The 18,691-nt window shown below is 44.1% G+C and overlaps 6 protein-coding genes and 1 non-coding gene across 7 annotated transcripts; 5 read left to right on the forward strand and 2 right to left on the reverse strand.

Annotated features, from left to right (window-relative positions):
• Positions 1–7,115: 7,115 nt before the first annotated feature.
• On the reverse strand, positions 7,116–8,278 carry LOC9629167 (thylakoid lumenal 15 kDa protein 1, chloroplastic). The gene is made up of 7 exons (XM_002961791.2): positions 7,999–8,278; positions 7,819–7,914; positions 7,685–7,757; positions 7,561–7,622; positions 7,424–7,505; positions 7,309–7,369; positions 7,116–7,255 (listed from the first exon to the last, which is right to left on the reverse strand). The coding sequence occupies exons 1-7, from the start codon at positions 8,263–8,265 to the stop codon at positions 7,204–7,206; spliced, it is 693 nt and encodes a 230-aa protein (XP_002961837.2). The 5' UTR covers positions 8,266–8,278; the 3' UTR covers positions 7,116–7,203.
• Positions 8,279–8,324: 46 nt separating this feature from the next.
• TRNAD-GUC lies at positions 8,325–8,396 on the forward strand. The gene has a single exon. It is a non-coding gene; the product is annotated as a tRNA-Asp (tRNA).
• Positions 8,397–8,830: 434 nt separating this feature from the next.
• On the forward strand, positions 8,831–11,534 carry LOC9629168 (receptor-like serine/threonine-protein kinase At4g25390). Its single transcript, XM_024687534.1, has 2 exons — positions 8,831–10,048; positions 10,090–11,534. The coding sequence occupies exons 1-2, from the start codon at positions 9,056–9,058 to the stop codon at positions 11,485–11,487; spliced, it is 2,391 nt and encodes a 796-aa protein (XP_024543302.1). The 5' UTR covers positions 8,831–9,055; the 3' UTR covers positions 11,488–11,534.
• Positions 11,535–11,654: 120 nt separating this feature from the next.
• LOC112348673 (probable pre-mRNA-splicing factor ATP-dependent RNA helicase DEAH5) lies at positions 11,655–14,487 on the forward strand. The gene has a single exon (XM_024681660.1). The coding sequence runs from the start codon at positions 11,655–11,657 to the stop codon at positions 14,343–14,345; it is 2,691 nt and encodes an 896-aa protein (XP_024537428.1). The 3' UTR covers positions 14,346–14,487.
• Positions 14,488–14,514: 27 nt separating this feature from the next.
• LOC9656530 (histone H2A-III) lies at positions 14,515–15,088 on the forward strand. The gene has a single exon (XM_002961328.2). It carries the CDS (start codon positions 14,580–14,582, stop codon positions 14,976–14,978), a length of 399 nt encoding a protein of 132 aa, XP_002961374.1. The 5' UTR covers positions 14,515–14,579; the 3' UTR covers positions 14,979–15,088.
• Positions 15,089–15,180: 92 nt separating this feature from the next.
• Positions 15,181–15,582, reverse strand: LOC112350752. Its single transcript, XM_024687544.1, has one exon. The coding sequence runs from the start codon at positions 15,580–15,582 to the stop codon at positions 15,181–15,183; it is 402 nt and encodes a 133-aa protein (XP_024543312.1).
• Positions 15,583–15,596: 14 nt separating this feature from the next.
• LOC112348679 lies at positions 15,597–16,775 on the forward strand. The gene is made up of 8 exons (XM_024681672.1): positions 15,597–15,664; positions 15,726–15,763; positions 15,812–15,862; positions 15,959–16,099; positions 16,158–16,253; positions 16,313–16,375; positions 16,445–16,495; positions 16,549–16,775. Exons 1-8 carry the CDS (start codon positions 15,628–15,630, stop codon positions 16,711–16,713), a joined length of 642 nt encoding a protein of 213 aa, XP_024537440.1. The 5' UTR covers positions 15,597–15,627; the 3' UTR covers positions 16,714–16,775.
• The last annotated feature ends 1,916 nt before the right edge of the window (positions 16,776–18,691 follow it).

The following is an 18,691-nucleotide window of genomic DNA, read 5'->3' on the forward strand; positions in this document are numbered from 1 at the left end:
CGATGATGATTTAGTAGTGATAGACTTGCTTTACTAGATGGTGTTGTGGAGGATTGTGTCATGGGCTTTTATAGTTTTTCTATGTTGGCATGTCAATTTTACCTTTATCAATATTATTTAGTTGCGTTTAGTCTATGGTGTTAGATTACATTACATTTCAAATGTGGTGGTTCACTCTTTGATGATGTGTTAGTTATAGTTGAGTATGGTTGAAAGATTAATCTTAGATACTGAGTAAGGTATCTTTGACTTTGGTTAGTTGGGTTGCTAAAGAGCTTTGAGTAGTAATTCACTTTTACTTTCTTCTAATTTTGTTTTGGTGTTGATAACATTGAAATGATATTCTATCATTAACATTATTGGTGTTGAGATTCAAGTGAAGTGAGATATCTCTCCGTATGATTGATTTTGAGTTTCATTAATTTTGATATAGATAGTGTTGATGATTTGATTGTAGCTTTATATTATTGGCATTTGTGCATTTATTAGTTAGCAACTATGTTAAAATTCAAATGAACTGAATAATAAGTTGAGTTAGTTGTATTCTGGTCGAGATTATTTAGTAAGGGTTGAGTTTTTGTTTTTCCTTGAAAAGTGATTTAGTCATAAACTATGCTAGCTTTATGAAAAGAAGAGTTAATGATCGATATTGAAGTTGGTGGTTCTTTGTTGGTTTTAAGTTAAGGATATATTGATCATTAATAATTCTTTTTGTGTTTTTTATGAAATGAGTTACATCTTACTATAGAGATAAATTCATGGAGAATTATCTAATGATCACTTATTAAGCATAACTTTATTATGCTTAGCTTTTGGATTAATGCAAATATGCTCTTCATTAGCTTTGGCATTATGAAATTTAGCTTCTGGATGTGTTAAAGAGGTTATTGTAGGTTCTACTATAATCTCTTATTTTACATTGATATTAATTCATGTGAAATTCATGATCATTATTACACAAGACTTGGTTATAGGCTTCTTTGAATCTTTGGTTCTTTGAGTTTTATATTCATTGTTCCATTTATTAGGAGTTGTTGAGGAAAACATTTTGGCTTATTAACATTGATTTTGAAGTTAGTATTTGTATCTGGCAATCATTAGTGATGATTAACTATCATCTAGGATAGTTAATTATCCTTATAAAAAAGTTTGCTTGATTATTATTGATGTTGAATGATTTGCCATTATTTTGGATGGTAGATTATTTCTTTGACGATGAATATACATTTCTATATTGATAGGATGATTGATGATTTTCATGATAATTAATTGTTCTCTTTAATGGCTTGTGGTTTTTTGCATTACCACATGTTATTTGTGATTTACTCTGAATTGGTATCTTGGGTTTGAGATATTAGTAAGATGTTGTTGAAGCTTACTTGAGCACTCTAGTTCCTTAGTATTATTGAATGGGATCTATTTATATTGACTAATACAATTATTAGCATAAAGAAGTATTTGTTAGTTTTATAGCATTCATTCTATTCTATTGATTATTGTTACTATTGATTTTGATAGATTGAATGTTATTTCCTTCAAGTGATACATCTATGAGTATTTGGCTTACTTATATATCAATAATACTTTGTGTTCTTTAGTTGCCTTTCATAAGTTGTTTGGCATACTGTTTACAATCTTTGATAGTTAAGTTTTATTATTGAATGTTTTTTATGATACACTTGCTATTAAATTTTGTTGGATGGTGAATCCTATATTTTCCAATTATGATGATTTTAGTGGTTCCTATAGTCTCATACTAGTTTATAGGATGATAACTTGTTTAAAATACTTTTGTATTCTACTCTAAGATTAATTCACTAATAGTTTAGTTTCTAAGATATCATTGTTTATGACTTTGATATTGTCCATTTCTTGATCTTTGGGTTTGGATCAGTATAAGCAGATTGGCTTTGGCACTTTGCATGCATGATGAAATCTTTAGTCATAGGGTAGCTACTATCAACTAATCATATCACCCGCTTTTCTCTCAATATTCTTTATTTCATTTAAACATATAATGTGTAATCGTATAACTAATATCATCGAGTCTTAGTGTAACCATGACTATATAAACAACTTTAATTGCTTATTTATAATAGTCTATATAAACCTTACCGATGGATTTAGTTTATTTGCTTAGGAGGGTTGGGGCCTCTAGCTTCTCTCTCTATACCACATATGAATAGGAGCATATCACACTTTTGTAAACTGGGTGACACTCAAAACAGCAAGGGTGGCTAACTCTGTTAATCATTTCTTTGTTAATAATAGCCAAAAGGTGTTTGAGTTGTAGCACATTTGCATTAGACAGAGAGGTTACCCTAATTCATTTAAGTTGGTGCATTTCTCACAAAGTATGAACACTGTGAACTTTTTCTGTTGTTTCCTTGGCAGTAGTCTAGACTAGAGTATGTATTGATAAGGATGTTAATCTTCCCTAAAGAGAGTGTTATAAATGTGATTGCAAGTATCGAAAGTTATCTGTCAGCTAGTCTTTTTGAATATTCTTTTCTTACTACCATGACAGTAGGAGATCAATATTGCTAAACCCTTTTTTAATCCCTTTTATACTTGGCCAAATAAGCATAAGGAAGGAATTCCTAAATGTCTATTTATTCAAACATATTTGGCTTGGCTTGTTAGTTCTCTTTTGCTCTATTTTACACTAGCTTGACAAGAACCTCTGCAATATTAAGATTGGTCCCTTAATATTCATTAAATAATAGCTTACTGTGTGTGCTAAACATCTTTGCTATCATGCCTTTTGTGTTAGTCTCATTTGGTCCCAATAGCTATTTATAAAAAGTGTCTAGATTTACTAATTTGGCATATCTACAGAATATAGAGATTTTTCTGAACACAATAGTGTTGGTCCCGTGTTCAAATTTGCAATATAGTGTCATTCAATATTTAGTAAGTTTCAAATTTGCCCTAAAGACTAACTTTTGGTACTAAGGGTGGCTAAGGATGAAAGCCTAAAGTGTGCATGGGGGGCTATAAAGGGTTCTAAATGTATAGTAGGTATAGTGGGTAAACTTGGCATGGCTGACCAATCTGAAATATAAATTTAGCTCCCACTTGCATGTTTATCTTTGTTCTATGTCCGGCTTGGGTCTAAGCCCAAATTCCACATCATGTTAGTTGGTGAAGTACCTATGTCCTCACGTTAGGCTATCAGTATGCTAAAATTGCACTAAACTTTGTTTGGCTCTATTTTATATATTGGTCTTAGCATTGGAATGTTAGAATTTCTAGAACTATTTCAATATTACTCCATGCTCCTGTCCCTTCACTCCTTAAGCTGAATGCTTGGGAGTTGCTTCATATTTTAATATCTTCACTCCTTAGTTGCAAGCTTGGGAGTTTAGCTCTATACCTTTATTCAATGGCTCAAAGCCCTAAAACTCAGGTTTAGCTCCACTATCTTTAAACATGTGGCATATAACATATGGCATATAGAGGGTTTGGGTTCCACTTTATGATTATCCTATGATAAATCACCATAGAATAAAGGGTGAAAGTCACATATACTACAAACTTAGCACACACTTGTGTGCACATAACAAATCTTGAAAAACACATATAAGTGTATAATGTTTTTTGTAAAAACTAAGGTAAGTGAGTTTTATATATTTTTTGTGAAAGTATTATACATTAATCTTTTGTAAAGTAGTGATTATACAAGACATATGAAAAACTAAATTTTTTTATAGAAAATAAGTCAAAAATAATTTATATTCATTTATAATGTTCAAGATTCATTTAGGGTTTAGCCACATATGGTCCTAAAACGGGCCATACCTTGTTATAAGAGCCAGCCACTTTACTGGGCTAAAGTGGGAGCGAGTGGAATGACTGCCAAATCAAATAAGTATCAAGTTATAGAAATAGACATTAATTACCTGTCCAGTTTTTTTTTCTTTTAAATTTTTCTTCCTTTTTTTTTCCTTTTCGCTTCTTTATAAGATTACTTTAGCCATGCAACCTTAGTTACTTTCTCTTTTTAATTTTCTTCATGTTCCCTCTATTATGTTGTTATTTCTACTTGCTTCTCCATCTTTTTTCTTGTTGATTCAAGTCTTCTTTTTGCTGCTGCCTCTTGTTTCCTCTTAATAACCTCTTCCTTCTTCTTTTATTTGGCTTTTTTCTCTTTGATCTTCTCAGTTTTTTTGTACTCTTTAGCAGCTTAAAGAGTGCTTAGGATTTGAGTGTATGTCTCGCTGGTCAAAATTGATCCAATTGATGCTTGTACACACAGCACTTGGTTTAGGAAGTGGAACTTAGAATGGTGGCATAAGAAGGTTGGCAAGCAACTATGACACTCTTGCTTGTTCATCACCATTTGCAAGAAATGACACATTTGCCAATTAATCATTATTTGTTAGAGCTAATTATGCCAGCACTATTTGAGTTGGAACCCTAGTGTTTCTTGTGCAAACTCTTGATCTTATATAGTAGGAACTTCCTCTACTGCTATTTCTCTAGTCTTTTCTTTTTGCTAACATTGTGTTGTAATTGTAGAATTGCATTCACAACATCAAAGTCATCCAGTGTAGAATACTTAGACCAAAGTGAGAGTTCATTGCCTCCTTATTTAGTGGTCATATCCTTGTTGCTCTAAACCCAGCCTTGATGTTTTCAGCCATTGCTCAAGCCATTACCTGCTAGATAATGTTGCAAGATCCTTATTTGATGCTTGTGCTCCCACTGTCCCACATATGAACTCATGATAGCTTGTTGAAAGTAAGTCTTGAATGGGCCAAAACAACTCACATCCAGTAGTTGTAGCTTGTGTGATGAGTGTGCTGGTAGGAGGATGATGTCAATCCCAAAATCTTTGGGCATGCAAGGAGCAATGAAAACCATGACTGTCAATGATGAGAGCATGCCTGTTTTCACTTGAGCAGCTACCAAGTATGTGTTTCACAAAGTGGTGAAGCCACTAAAACCACAAATCATTTAACATCCAGGCCTTTAGAGTAATTGCAAACATCGCTCCAGGTTCACAACTAGATATCCAATTTTGCATGTGGCACTCCCCTTGGAAGATTTAGAAACTAGGTAATGATACTTTCTCTGCACTCACAATAGCTAGAATGGTGATGTGTTCAGTGTTACTTGGAACAATGCTGCATTCCATTTGTTGCCAAGACTTTGGCACGTCCATTTTGACTAGCATGAACACTAGTCTTGTTGGCATTCCAAATGTTGCTAGCTTTGTACTTGTTCACAAGGTATGTAGCTTCTGATTTTATAAGCATTGAACAATAGGTTGATACAGATTCTTAGCTTGTTGTAGTTCCAAAGCTTGAGCAGTCTTGAATTTTATGTCCAGATGCTTCCTCATGAATAGTCTACACCATTTACGACTAGAATTCTAGGTGATATCTCTTGTTGATACAATGCTTACTACTGCATCTTTGAGCTCACTTTGTGTCATAGGGTAGCCAACTTCTACTCTAACTTTCAACACAACAAGGAGTGTCTCTTCTTCAGATGTAGAGAGCATTGTTGATGGACCAGGTCTCATACCCTTCCTCTTCTCAGCCACCCCAGAACAAGGTATCCCAACGTCTATAGCAGCCTTCCTCTCTGATAGCTGACCACTGTTTACAGCTTCCATGGCTTCACAAAGCTGTTCATTAGTCCATGTTCATACATTTGTCACCTTTCTAGACTTCACTCTCTTTTGCTTCAGGACTATTGGTCTACTCTCAATTTCAAGCTACTCCAGTTCTTCATGCTCAGATTGATCCTCATTGTTGGGAACATCTTGATCGTTGCAGCTAAGAGTGTGTACATGCTATAAGAAAAAGAAGTGTAAGCTCAATTGCTTTTAATTGTAATTTTGATAATACCTTGGCATTACAGGTACATTGAGTGGGAGCCTTTCTCTTTACTCCTTGCTTGGCACCATTGGTACTTTGTGGTAAGGTTTTTTTCTACATGATCAAATGAAAATAATAGAATGCTCAATTGTACCTCCTGGATCCTGGCTCTGAGACAAACTGTCTAGTGACTTGTACTGTTGCTCTGGACAACTCTTCTAGTTGCATGTATAGTTGTAAGTAACACTATTTTTTTTACAGGGAATTCTTTTTATATCTTCCAACAATGACCATCCAGTATGGCAATATTTCTGGCTGTGGTGAATGCTCTCTAAGATGCTCTTTGAATTCTGAAGCCCTTTAGTACGCTGGCAGGTTGCAGTATGTTGCTGACCAATGCATGAACTGCTGTGCAAGTTGCTTTTCGATTTCATGCTTGGATACGCTCCTCTTCAAGTAAGCTCTGTAAAGCAAAGTAAAGAAAAATGACCTCTTTAAGCTTTTTTGTGATCTAAAAACGTTCTTAATTTTGATCAAAGAGCTAATCTTAGAAGACCAAAACTTTGCAAGGTTTTTTCCTATGCTGGAAAGACCTCTAATGAAAAGCCTCTTTTAATAGCTCTTATCCATCCACTCTACTTTTAAGCTCTCTATGAAAATCAGGAATGCAATTGAAGAATAACAATATAACAAGTTCCCTAACTCTAGATTTGAAGATTTTTAAGAATATAGATCAATAATAGCATCAATTAAACCATCACTAAGAAGAACTCTAGACATACAATTGGAAATGGAAAAAGAGTGGGCTACTTTGTAAAAATGCGGGAACTCTAATTAGGAGATAACTAGTCTATTGCTATCACACTAGAGAAATCTTGTATAGAGCATCACCCCTCCAACCTTGAGTGCATTTATGCATCAGAGCAATCATGCCATACATCTTTTGTAAATTCTTGTTAAGGGCTTGCAATTCATGTACAACATCATGGATACCAAACCTTAGCATCTCTATTAATCAACACTACCATCATCATTAGGATTCTAATTGGCCATTGCAACCAACTTTTTTTATACAAATTTTAAAAACAAGCACTAAACATTACACCTTCTCTTGATAAACTACTTCAAAAGTTACCACCACTACCCTTAAGATAGATTAAACCCTAAGTCGGCAGTGTTTCAGCCACAAGATTATTTTCTTGATAAAAGAAGCTAGTTATTAGATTATTAATTTTTTAGCATTCTTATTTTCTTGATGAAAGAAGATAGTTATTAGATTATTAAGTATATCTTTTCAAAATGTTTCAATCATTTATTGAATGCTCACCAGCATTATTAGCTGGTATAAAGCTCAAAACTCTACTAGAAAGTTTACTTAATCGCAGAGCAGCGTCTCCCTTGTGGAATTGCTTGTGACAGGGTTGATCCTGTTGGTACTCACAACTTTAGTTTACAAAACAAACATTATAAAGAACTTAACCCATCTGCTATTCTGCACAGATAACTCCGCTGGTCTTCTCTCCACAAGACATCCGTAAAATCTAAATGCAAATCACGGCTGTAAGAATCTCCCTGCCTGTAAGAATGTAACGTACCCGCTCCAGTTATGTTTGCACCCTTCAAAGAGGTGTTGCCTGTGACAAGAGCCCCTTCAAGGTTGGCGTTTGTGAAATTGGCCTAGAATAGAACTTACTCGTTTGTAAGCAAAAAACAGAATTGAAAAGAATTCTACCTTCGTCGCATCGGCCAAGGACAAGTCTGCTCCACGAAGATCTGCGTCAGAAAAATCGGCCCCTAGAAAAAGAGAGCAAAGGAAAAAAGTGTGAGGAGACGAAATCTTATACAAGTTTGCTCACCCGTAAGATTTGCATCGAAGAAGCTAGCTCCGAATAGTTTTGCTCCTTTGAAGTTGGCCTGGCGTAGAATCGACTGCAAAGTTTATCTCGATGCAGTTTTGGTAGCTCCAATGAAGCAAATGGAGAAGAGTTACCGTTTTGAAGTCTTGTTTAGTGAGATCCCGGCCACTAAAATCCTTTCCAGAGAGATCCTGCCCTCTCGTGACCTCGGAACCATACGGACCACCGCCCTGTGTTTTCCCAAGCACACTGAGATCCACGATCAAGGAATGCGACCAAAAATCCTTAAAGATTTCCAGAAATTCTGACCATACCTTGAATGCGAGGGCTGGATCGACAGGAAAGAGCAAAGCGATGGCGGCTACAGCTGCCACACTCGCCCTAGCGGCTCGAAATCCCTGGCACTCAGCCTGGATTTCGCATTCTCGCATCCCTAGCACCGCATTCCTGAGATTTACCAGCTTGAATCGCTGCCCGTGATCGGCGCCGGAGGGAGACGCATTGATCGGCGCACGGAAGAATCGCTGGTGAAGAATCGCTCCACAGAGCGCTTCGACAGCGCAAGAACACGACGAAGCCATATCCGCAAAGTAACGAGGGAGATTTAAAACTAGTATAATCACCCTTTCATTATCGCTAAGTCGTTGTAGTATAGTGGTGAGTATTTCCGCCTGTCACGCGGACGACCCGGGTTCGATCCCCGGCAATGGCGATACTCTATTTTTTCACATTTATTACCATTCCAGAAAGAAGCGCGAATATCAATGAGATGGAGCTGCGCATAGATTTCTAGGTTTTCCTCTCGCGGCGCTGCGACAAACCGAAGCGCATTTTGGAGGCGATCGATCGATCCAGCGCCGAATGCGCGTGCCGACCGAGGTCAGTGATTTCTTTCTTTCCCAAGAAAAGCGCGATCGATGCATTTGTTTCCCTCCGGATCATCGTCACATGCATCCTCCTGCCTGGAAATGCGTGATCACATTTCTTTCTGGTAGGGTTCTTTCCAGAGATTTCTAGTGTCGCTCCAGACAGCTCCTGGATTGATAATGACGGGAGAGAGAGAGAGAGAGAGAGCGCTCTTTGTCTAGTTCCAGCACGATCCCATTGATTTTTTTTCTCTCATCCATTATCGTAGTTAATGGATGATGGAAGTTTTTTTCCCTGAGTGACAGCATTTGATTTACTCCTGCCTGTCGTCTCCCAAAATCCCCGTCTTCATTCATGTGGTGTCAAGGACTTTCTCTCCATTTCAAGTTGCTACATTGGATTCTCACGCAGTGTCTTCCAGGCAGGAGTGGATGAATGGCTCCAAAGTTTGGCGATCGCTAAGGCGGAGCTCCATCCCATCCCTCTTCTCTCGTCGCGAAGAAGATGCGGGCTCTCTTGGAGTCGCCTCCAGATCATGGAGGACGCCAGCGCTTTCATCCAGCAACCAGTCCGTCACACTCGCCAGAGATGGCTCTCATACTCGCATTTGCGATCGGTGGCGGAGTCACTCTCCTGGTGGTGTTCGTCGTCAGCGTCCTCTTTCTCTACTACCGATTCAAGTCGAGCAAGACCAGCCCCTTCGATCCAGCAACAGTTCCTCGCCTCCAAAAGTTCTCCTACCGAGAGCTCAAGGCCGCCACAGGCTCGTTTAGCATCGAGAACAAGCTCGGGCAAGGGGGGTTTGGGCCGGTGCACAAGGGAGTTCTAAGGAATGGCCAGGTGGTGGCAGTCAAGAGCTTGGATTCGGCATCGCTCCAGGGGGAGAAAGAGTTCCAGAACGAGATGGCAGTGATAGGCAGTATCAGGTGTTCTCACATTGTCGGATTGATGGGCTACTGCGCCGAGCGGAAGAAGAGGCTGCTGGTCTACGAGTACATGGCCAACCGGAGCTTGCAGGAGGCCCTCTTCCACGACGGCTATCCAGTGGAGCTGGACTGGAAGATGCGCTACAAGGTGATCCTGGACATCGCCCAAGCGCTCGCCTTCCTCCACTTTCGGTGCGAGCCGCCAATCATCCACGGCGACATCAAGCCCAGCAACGTTCTTCTGGACGACAAGCTTTGCGCCAGGCTTGCCGACTTCGGGCTGGCCAGAGTTAAGACGGAGGCGGCCCCAGACGTCCGGAGCGAGGACGTTCTTCTTAATGGCGAGGCCGCGCAGGATCACGACAGGGTGAAGGTGGAAAGATTTGTGAGGGACAGCGAGAAGTGGCATCACAAGAAGAAGATGAGGAAGGATGCTCTCAGCAAGAAGAAGCGCTTGTCGGCGGGGAGTAGCGTGAGAGGGGCTCCACAACACCCAGTGGCTAGCGGCATTGATGACAAGCAGCAACAGTCAGGGGGATTCGAAGGAGTCGAGGAAAGGTTCAAGGCTCATCTTCCTCCCTGCGCAGCCTAAGTTGTGGAACGATGGTTGTTGACCAAACCGTGGAGACGAGCGCTGGAGGAATGAGGGTGGAGGAGGAGGAGGTGGGATTTTCTTTCCATAATGAGAGCGCAGCAGCAGCAGCTGCAGCGGACAACACACCGCCACCACCATCAAGCCCTCGAGTTGATGGCGCTTGCTGGAAAGTGGAAAGCCGACGATCTCTAGGGGCCGATAGAAATGAAGATGGGACCAGCCAAGTCGTCTCTAGTCCAGCAGCTGCGAGTGACAACATTAATGTTGGTCACAGGAGGGAGAGGAGGAAAAGCACAGAGTGGTGGTGGAAGCAGCAAGACGAGCGGGACGAGACCAACGCGATTGTCAAGGACTACACGGTGGATTGGCTCTCGTGCCAGGTGAAGAGTGGGCGATCCAGGAGCAGGGACTGGGGCGACGCGAGCGTTGGAAACTCCTTCCAGGGGAAGAACAGCGTTCGAGAATGCTCAAGGAGCCGGATCCAAGCCATGAGAACGTTCCAGCTCTCAATCTTCGGTAAGTGCTTTCCATTCAAGCACGGGATCCGCCAGCGATGGAAGAGAAAGAAAAAGCAGCACAGGAGCAGGGACGTGAGTGGAAATCTTACCAAGAGCAGGGAATGGTGGAGAGAGGAATACCTCGAGGACCTGTGCAACAAGAGCAGGGAGCTCAAAGGCGGCAAGAAGATGTCCTCGCAGAGCCGGAGCCGCGACTTGTCTTCGTGTAGCTTCGACTTTAGCGGCGATCTCTCGAGCAAATACCAGCACCAGCCGCAGGGTGGAGGAGGAGGAGGCCGAGAGTGGTGGAGTGGCGACTTACTCCACTGGATCCACAGGCGGGGCGACTCCGGGACGATCGACTTTAGCGGCGAGCTCAACAGCTTCAGCCGCGAGCTCCGCTCCAGGGAGAGAACTCTGAGCCGGGAGAGATGGAGCGGCGAGCTGGGGAGCCGCGGGGCAGTGAGCAGCACGACGAGCATGCGAGGGACGGTGTGCTACGCGGCGCCCGAGTATGGCGGCGCCGGGATCCTGTCTGAGAAGAGCGACGTCTACAGCTTTGGAGTGCTGGTGCTGGTGATCGTGGCGGGGCGGAGGCCGCTCCAGGTGGTGTCACCGAGCGTGGAATTCGAGCGCGCCAATCTCACGTCGTGGGCGAGGCACCTGGTTCACAACGGGGACGTGCTGGAGCTCGTGGATCCATCGCTGCGAGGGGAGTTCTCGCGCGAGCAGGCGGCGCTGTGCATCATGGTGGCGCTCCAGTGCATCCAGCGGCTCCCGGCGTCGCGGCCGTCCATGGCGGAGGTCGTCCGCGTCGTGTCGGGCGAGGCGCAGCTCCCGCCGCTGGAGCTCTTCTCGCCATCGCCGCAGAAGATCCAAGAGCACCACACCGTGGAGCTCCCTCTCCTTGTGCCCTAAAAATGTAAAGGCGAAGTTATCCTTTAAGTTAAAGTTGTTAATAATCCTGTAATGAGGATTAAATTAGGCTAATTGTTAATCAATTTTAATTAGAAATTTAACCTCAGTTAGCGGTGCTTACTTTTGAAATTGTGAAAATTTACAATGCATTTTTAGGGCATTTCGCGATGAGCGCCAAGGGACCGCAGCCGCGCGGCGTCTACTCGGGTAAGGTCTCTCGGATCGCTGGGCCGGGATGCTTTGTGGAGCTTGCGGGGCCATGGGGAATCAACGAGGGCGTCGTCTACGCGGCGCAGGGATTAGTGATGCAAGGGCAAGAGGTTTGGGTCAAGGTAGTGTCGGCGAATGGGCAGAGAGTAGTGCTATCCATGAGCGATGTCGATCAGAGGACAGGGAGGGAAGTCGTGGCTTACACCGGTGGGGTGTTCGCTTCGGTGGAATCGTCACAGGTTTTTTCTTCTAGGCCGCCTAGTTCTAGACTCGGACTGGGATCCAGGCATGGGAATTTGAGAAAAAGGATACTGGAGGAAATAGAAGATGATGGTTGTCATGTCGAGCAAGTCGAGGTGGAACTTAAAGAGGCCAAGCCCGAGTTCCTTCGCCAGCAGCACACCGCATTGGTGGAGGTTATCGAAGAACCAGTTGAGTTTGATCAAGAGAAACCAAAGTTTATCAAGCCTTCCACGGACAAGCTCCACGCTTTTGGCAGGAAAGGATCGTCCAAGGAGGTCGAGAAGCAAGCATCTTCCAGCTCGATCGCAAAGAAGCCACCGGATAAGCCACAAAAAAATCATCCTTCTCATCGCGAGATCGCTGCAAACGCTCGAGTCAAGAGGCCGAGAGTCCAGTTTAAGAGAGACAGGGAAGTAAATCCTGCGATTCTAAAGCAACGACAGGGACTTCCAATATATGGTTTGAGGGAGAAACTGCTAGAGGCTGTTCGAGAAAACCAGGTTCTTCTAGTTATAGGTGAGACGGGATCGGGAAAATCAACGCAGATAACTCAGTTCCTCGCGGAAGAAGGCTACACTTCGAATGGAATGATCGGTTGCACGCAGCCCCGAAGGATTGCTGCGACGTCCGTGGCAAAACGAGTCGCCGAGGAGTTTGGATGTCGTCTCGGCGAGGAGGTCGGCTACGCTATTCGTTTCGAGGACATCACGAGTTCTCAGACTGTCATCAAGTATATGACGGATGGAATGCTGCTCAGGGAGATTCTCATGGACAGAAACCTTTCCTCGTACTCGGTGGTGATGCTGGACGAAGTTCACGAGAGAACCGTCGATACTGACGTGCTTCTCGGATTGCTCAAGGATTTACTCCGACGCCGTCCGGAGTTTCGACTGATTGTCACCTCGGCTACGCTCGACGCGGACAAGTTCTCGCAGTACTTTTTCGGGTGTGTCACCTTTCATATTCCCGGGAGAACTTTCCCCGTGGAAGTGATCCACTCGAAGCTGCCGGAGCCGGACTACTTGGCCGCGTCGGTGTCTACTGTGCTGGGAATCCATGTCAGGGAACCCGAAGGCGACATCTTACTGTTTCTCACGGGCCAGGAAGAGATTGAGACGACCTGCCAGGCTCTACAGGAAAAGATGCGAGCGCTGGGTCCTGGCCTGCCAACTTTGGTCATCTTGCCGGCGTACAGTGCACTCCCGGCCGAGAGTTTATCAAAGATTTTCGATCCAACACCTCCAGGCAGGAGAAAAGTTGTGGTTGCAACGAACATCGCAGAGGCTTCCCTGACGATCGACGGGATTTACTACGTGGTGGACTCGGGTTATGTCAAGGAACACCGCTACAACGCAAAGCTTGGGCTGGACTCGCTGGTTATTTGTCCGATATCACAGGCATCGGCAAAACAGCGTGCTGGTCGTGCCGGTCGAACAGGTCCTGGAGTATGCTATCGACTCTATCCGGAGAACACGCTACAAAGCGAGATGCTCCCGTCAACCGTGCCTGAAATCCAGAGAACCAATCTCGGAAGCACGGTGCTAAATCTCAAGGCAATTCTCCGCGAGGACGACATCTTTTCTTTCGACTTTCTGGATCGACCGGCTGATCACGCTCTCAGTTCGGCGATGGAGCAGCTCTATAGCTTGGGTGCTCTCGACGATGGCGGTCATATCACCAAACTGGGCTTGAAGATGGTGGAGTTTCCGATGGAGCCTTTGCTGTCGAGGATGCTTCTGGCCAGTGTGGAGCTCGGCTGTAGCGACGAGATCATCACCATCATCTCCATGTTGCAAGCTCAGAGCGTTTTCTACCGGCCTTTGGACAAGCAGTCGGAGGCGGACAGGAAAAAAGCCCGGTTTTTCCAGAGTGGTGGAGACTGCCTCACGCTTCTAGCCGTCTACGAGAGCTGGAAGGCGAGTGGCTTCGCGGCCGGATGGTGCCACAGCAACTTTGTTCGCGTGGAAGCTCTCCAACGAGCTCACGACGTGAGGAAAGAGCTGCTGAGCACCATGGAAGACAAGGGACTGGCAGTGGTGAGCGCTGGAAGCGACAACTCCAAGATCAGGAAGGGGATTTGCGCGGGGCTTTTCTACCACGCCGCGCGGAGAGATCCCGAGGGAGGCTACCGGACTTTAGTTGGAAACCAGCGAGTGTTCATCCATCCGGGGAGCTCGCTAGCTCATCGAGGCTCGCCAAAATGGGTGGTTTACCAGGAGCTGCTCATGACGAGCAAGGAGTTTATGCAAGGAGTGACATCGATCGAATCGAGCTGGCTGATCGAACTGGCACCGAGGATTTTCCAAACCGCGAGCAGCAGCAAGCGAAGAAAACTGGAGAGGCTCGAGCCTTTGTCCGGGGCCAAGACGAACGCGGCAAGAAGGAACAGATTTCATATCAATTGAGCGCGCGAGGGAGAAGAGTTTAAACTTGGGCCGTTGGATGTGGCCTCGATAGGACGGCTGCAAGTGGCGATCCCAGTCCTCGATGGAGATTGGCCTGTGTATGTATATATAGGGCTCTTGAGACACTGCCCGTGCTGTTGAATCGTTGCTCCTCTTCTTCCACGCTCGCCTGGATTTCTTCCCTCGCTCCTCAATTCTTGGGAGATTTCTTCCGCGTAGCGTTGAGATTTCGCGATGGCTGGTGGAGGCCGTGGGAAATCCGCGGGCAAGAAGGCCGTGTCGAGGAGCGCCAAGGCGGGGCTCCAATTCCCGGTGGGGAGGATCGCCAGGTTCTTGAAGCATGGGAAATACGCCGAGCGCGTCGGCGCTGGAGCGCCCGTCTACATGGCCGCGGTGATGGAGTACCTGGCGGCGGAGGTGTTGGAGCTGGCAGGAAACGCCGCGCGCGACAACAAGAAGAACAGGATCGTCCCCAGGCACATCCAGCTCGCGGTGAGGAACGATGAGGAGCTGAGCAAGCTTCTCGGGCATGTCACGATCGCGAGCGGCGGTGTTCTTCCCAACATCCATTCGGTGCTTCTCCCCAAGAAATCGGCCACCTCAGGCGGCAGCAAGGCCACCGATTCGGACTAGACGGCGCGGCGATCGCAAGATCTCCTAGATTTCTTTCTCACAGTGCAATGTACCATACACACACTTGTAATTCTTTCTAACTTACAGAAATTTCGAGCTTGGATCCATTCCATCCATTGATCAATCTAGGAAGAACACTTGCTAGCTTGGAAATCTTTGAATCCATTCATCGCTCAATCCAATCTTGCGACTCTACCTGGCTCTAAACCCTGGAAGATTTGTGACGCATCGAGCTGGAGATATTTCCAGAAACCTGGGCGATTGCGCGGAAGAGATGGGGAGCTCCATCGAAGAGGCCCCGGATTGCGCTGCCCGACGCGACCCCGGCAGCGAAGATTTGCGCGATGCCGGGCTTCGAATCCAGCGCCATCTCCAGCCGCGAGAGCTTCTTGTCCAGATCCCTCACCGCCTGCCCGACATTCACGACCTGGGACTCGAGCAATGCGATGCGCTCGGGCTGGATTTGCTGCCGCCGGAGCGAGAGAGCCAGCGCCTTCTGGAGCGATTCCACTGCCTTCTCGCAGGCCTGCTCCTGATTCAAGCCCTTGGATTTGTAGTAGGCGATTACCTCCGCGGGCTTGGGCGTCCTTCGCTCGGCCGCCATTGGAAATAAATCTAGAGCTCTAGAGAAATATTTTAGGGTTCTTCAATGGCGAGGAGCGCGGAATGTGAGGGAGGCGCCAAGGGTGCGTGTTTCTTCCGCCCAATGCATGCCTTTTCTTGAGCTTAAAGCTTGTTCCTGGGCAGATCTAGCGATCGGGAGCGGCGATTTCCAGATTCTCAAGGTAGTGTGTCTCGAGGATTGATTTGGAGGAATTCTTCGTGATTTCCAGGAGGAGCTGCGCTATTCGCGCTACCTCAACGTCTACAATCGCATTGTGGAGGTTAGTTCTTGAGGTAAAATCCCTGTGCTCCGCTGCTCCATAGATGAGATCTCGCTGACTTTAACTCTTTCGTTTTGTGGCTGGATGGATCTATAGTATCCCCCCGATGCACAGGATGCCCGCAAGGTCGTAGAATACGACATTGTAGGCTCCAGGACAGTGTCGTTCCATTTCTGTGCCGTCATGCCTTTCGACTCGAAAAGCAAGCTTGTGACTTTGATCAAGGAGTACGCGCAGGTATCAACCTTTCTTTTCTTTTGGTTCCTACTTTCACTTCTGGAGTTCGAAAACACAGGGATCGAATGGAATGATGTTTAGTTTGCCTTGCGGTGGCCTCTCGAAAAGCCATACTTCTCTGGAAGATTGTGCAATGAAGGAGCTGTCCGAGGAGGTAATGGATTGATTTCTCTGTTTGTTGTTTCTTATTTCCTTCTTCAAAACATTTGGAAGGCTCACTTGCACGATGGCAAGCTTGTAAAGCTGATTGGCGACGACCATCCTGGTTTGCTCGAGGTAAACCTGTGATAATCACAGAGTTTGTCAAGTTCACTGTTATATTTGTTCTTGTTCTTCTCAATACAGGTAAAATGGTGCAGGAATAGATTCACTCCATATCTGATCCTGGATCCTCTGGTACTGTAATTTCATTTCAAGCAATTCTTTGCTCATGGACGGCAGATTTGCAGATCGATCCAAACCCGAGACCACGAGATAGTGAGGAGTATATGGAAATTGTGAGAGTGGACTTGGAAGAATTAGACAAGATCATGTTCAGTGGCCAGATGATGCTACCATCGATTGTGACTTGCTCCATGGGGCTAAGGTACCTCAAGAAACATCATATCTTATAGCCAAAACCAGGAAACAACTCTTCAATAACTAGCTGATAAAAGATGAACATGTGCCTGCTATTTTTAGATTTTACTTTGACCTTTTCCAGTGGTAAGTTTTTCTTTAATTTTTCTAATGCTACTTTTATCAAGTTGTTCAGGTAAATTTGAAATTTTATTTCATCTAATAATTTACATGTTTAATTTTTGGTATTTAATCAACTTATTTATTCTTGGTGTTTAATCAGGAAAGGGAACACAGAAAATATGCATATCAATTAACTCAAAAACCCTAACTTATATACAAGAGCAAGTGGTCCGGATTGAAATTAATCTGATGGCTACTAAAATCCCATTACACTAATATTAGTATATGATATTGTAACTGTACAGTTGAACCTCACATCATCCCCTCCTCTTAAAATAATGGAAGACCATCAAGATTCTCTTGTAGATGCTTTGAGATTTGGTGGAACATCAAGAGGAGTCATCGATGGATCTGTAGGTAGTATCAGTTGTTTCTGATCTGTTTGTATAAAGCATTTCAACTACTACACATGCACAATTTCTGGAGGATTGGCTTGCTGGATGTCATGCCAAACCTCATAAATTTGTGATCTAACTTGCCACAACACTTGATACAGTCTTTATTACTGAGCAAGGAGCCCCTTAGATAAACCATATACTATAAGATAGGGAAAACAGACTAACACCAAGTCATCCACTTTGTACTCTGTAGGTAGACGATGATGGGAATTGTAGCACCGTTGTTGTCCCACTTGTATATGGCCTAGGTGTTCGGTAGACTCTACTCAGACAAGTGGAAGAATGCTCATCAAATACTGATCCCACGACATAGTATCGACAGCTCGTGGCAATTGCAAAGGTAAACCCAGCTCCGTTGATAATATTGAATCATGATTATATAGGAGTTTATATAGTGAAGCACCAATAGAACTCTGCACCTTTGTGACATATACATACTAAAGAGACAACAAATAACTATCTCAATCCGAATGTTGAAAGTTTATGTACTTCATGATCATCCCTTTGAATGTCCGAACAAACCGTTCCACCAAATCATCAGACTATGAATGATAAACACTCGTGAAAGTGTGGTGTATCCCTAACTGAGATGTCAAAACATGAAATGCCTTAGCCATAAATGCAGGACCATTATCCGAAAGAATTTACTCTAGACAAGAATACTGTAACACTACTTAATTGAGGAGGAAGTATCCAACAGCAATTGCAGAGGCACTAATAAGAGCACCAACTTCCACCCAATGAGGTAAATAATCAGAAGTAATAACAACATATTCATTGCCAACAGTTGACCGTGGAAAAGGTCCTATAAGATTAAATGCCATCAACTCAAACGGACAGGAAATTGCAATTGACTCCAACCGTCCTTCCATGGCACGAGGGGGAGTATTACGAACTTGGCACCAAATGCAGCTATGCATATACCGGATAATATCACGTCGCATCTTCATCTAATAAAAAGACTTATGCAGCTTCTCAGTCACACGACAATGTCCCATATGCCCACCTAGAATTGAAGAATCATGGCAAATATGGAGAAACCGTGGAATAAAGACAAAAGGCACCACCAGCTGTAAATGATCATCAAGATCCATTCCACAAAATAAAGAAGGCTGTCTTCAAGGTGATATTGAGAATATAAATTCTAGAATGGAAAATCATCAGTAAGTGATGCAAGATTCTCAAACACTTCTTGAAGCTTTCAAATCCACGGCTCAATTTTTTGAGCCTTCATGAACGTTATAAAGAGAAGGTAGGTTTTGCTCTGCACCTTATGGACACTGAATATTAAGTACAATAACCACCATTGGCACAGAATCCTTGTCTAGAAAATCCACAAATGCTAGAATAACAAGTTCGTCATAAATATGAGAAGACAACGAAAAAGGAAGAGGAGCTCGAAAAAGGGCATCAACATTAGTTCCGTTGCATCCGGGGGATACATACCATCCCA

The sequence above is a fragment of the Selaginella moellendorffii genome, unplaced genomic scaffold, assembly GCF_000143415.4.
Source record: "Selaginella moellendorffii unplaced genomic scaffold, v1.0 SELMOscaffold_1, whole genome shotgun sequence".
Lineage (NCBI taxonomy): Eukaryota > Viridiplantae > Streptophyta > Lycopodiopsida > Selaginellales > Selaginellaceae > Selaginella > Selaginella moellendorffii.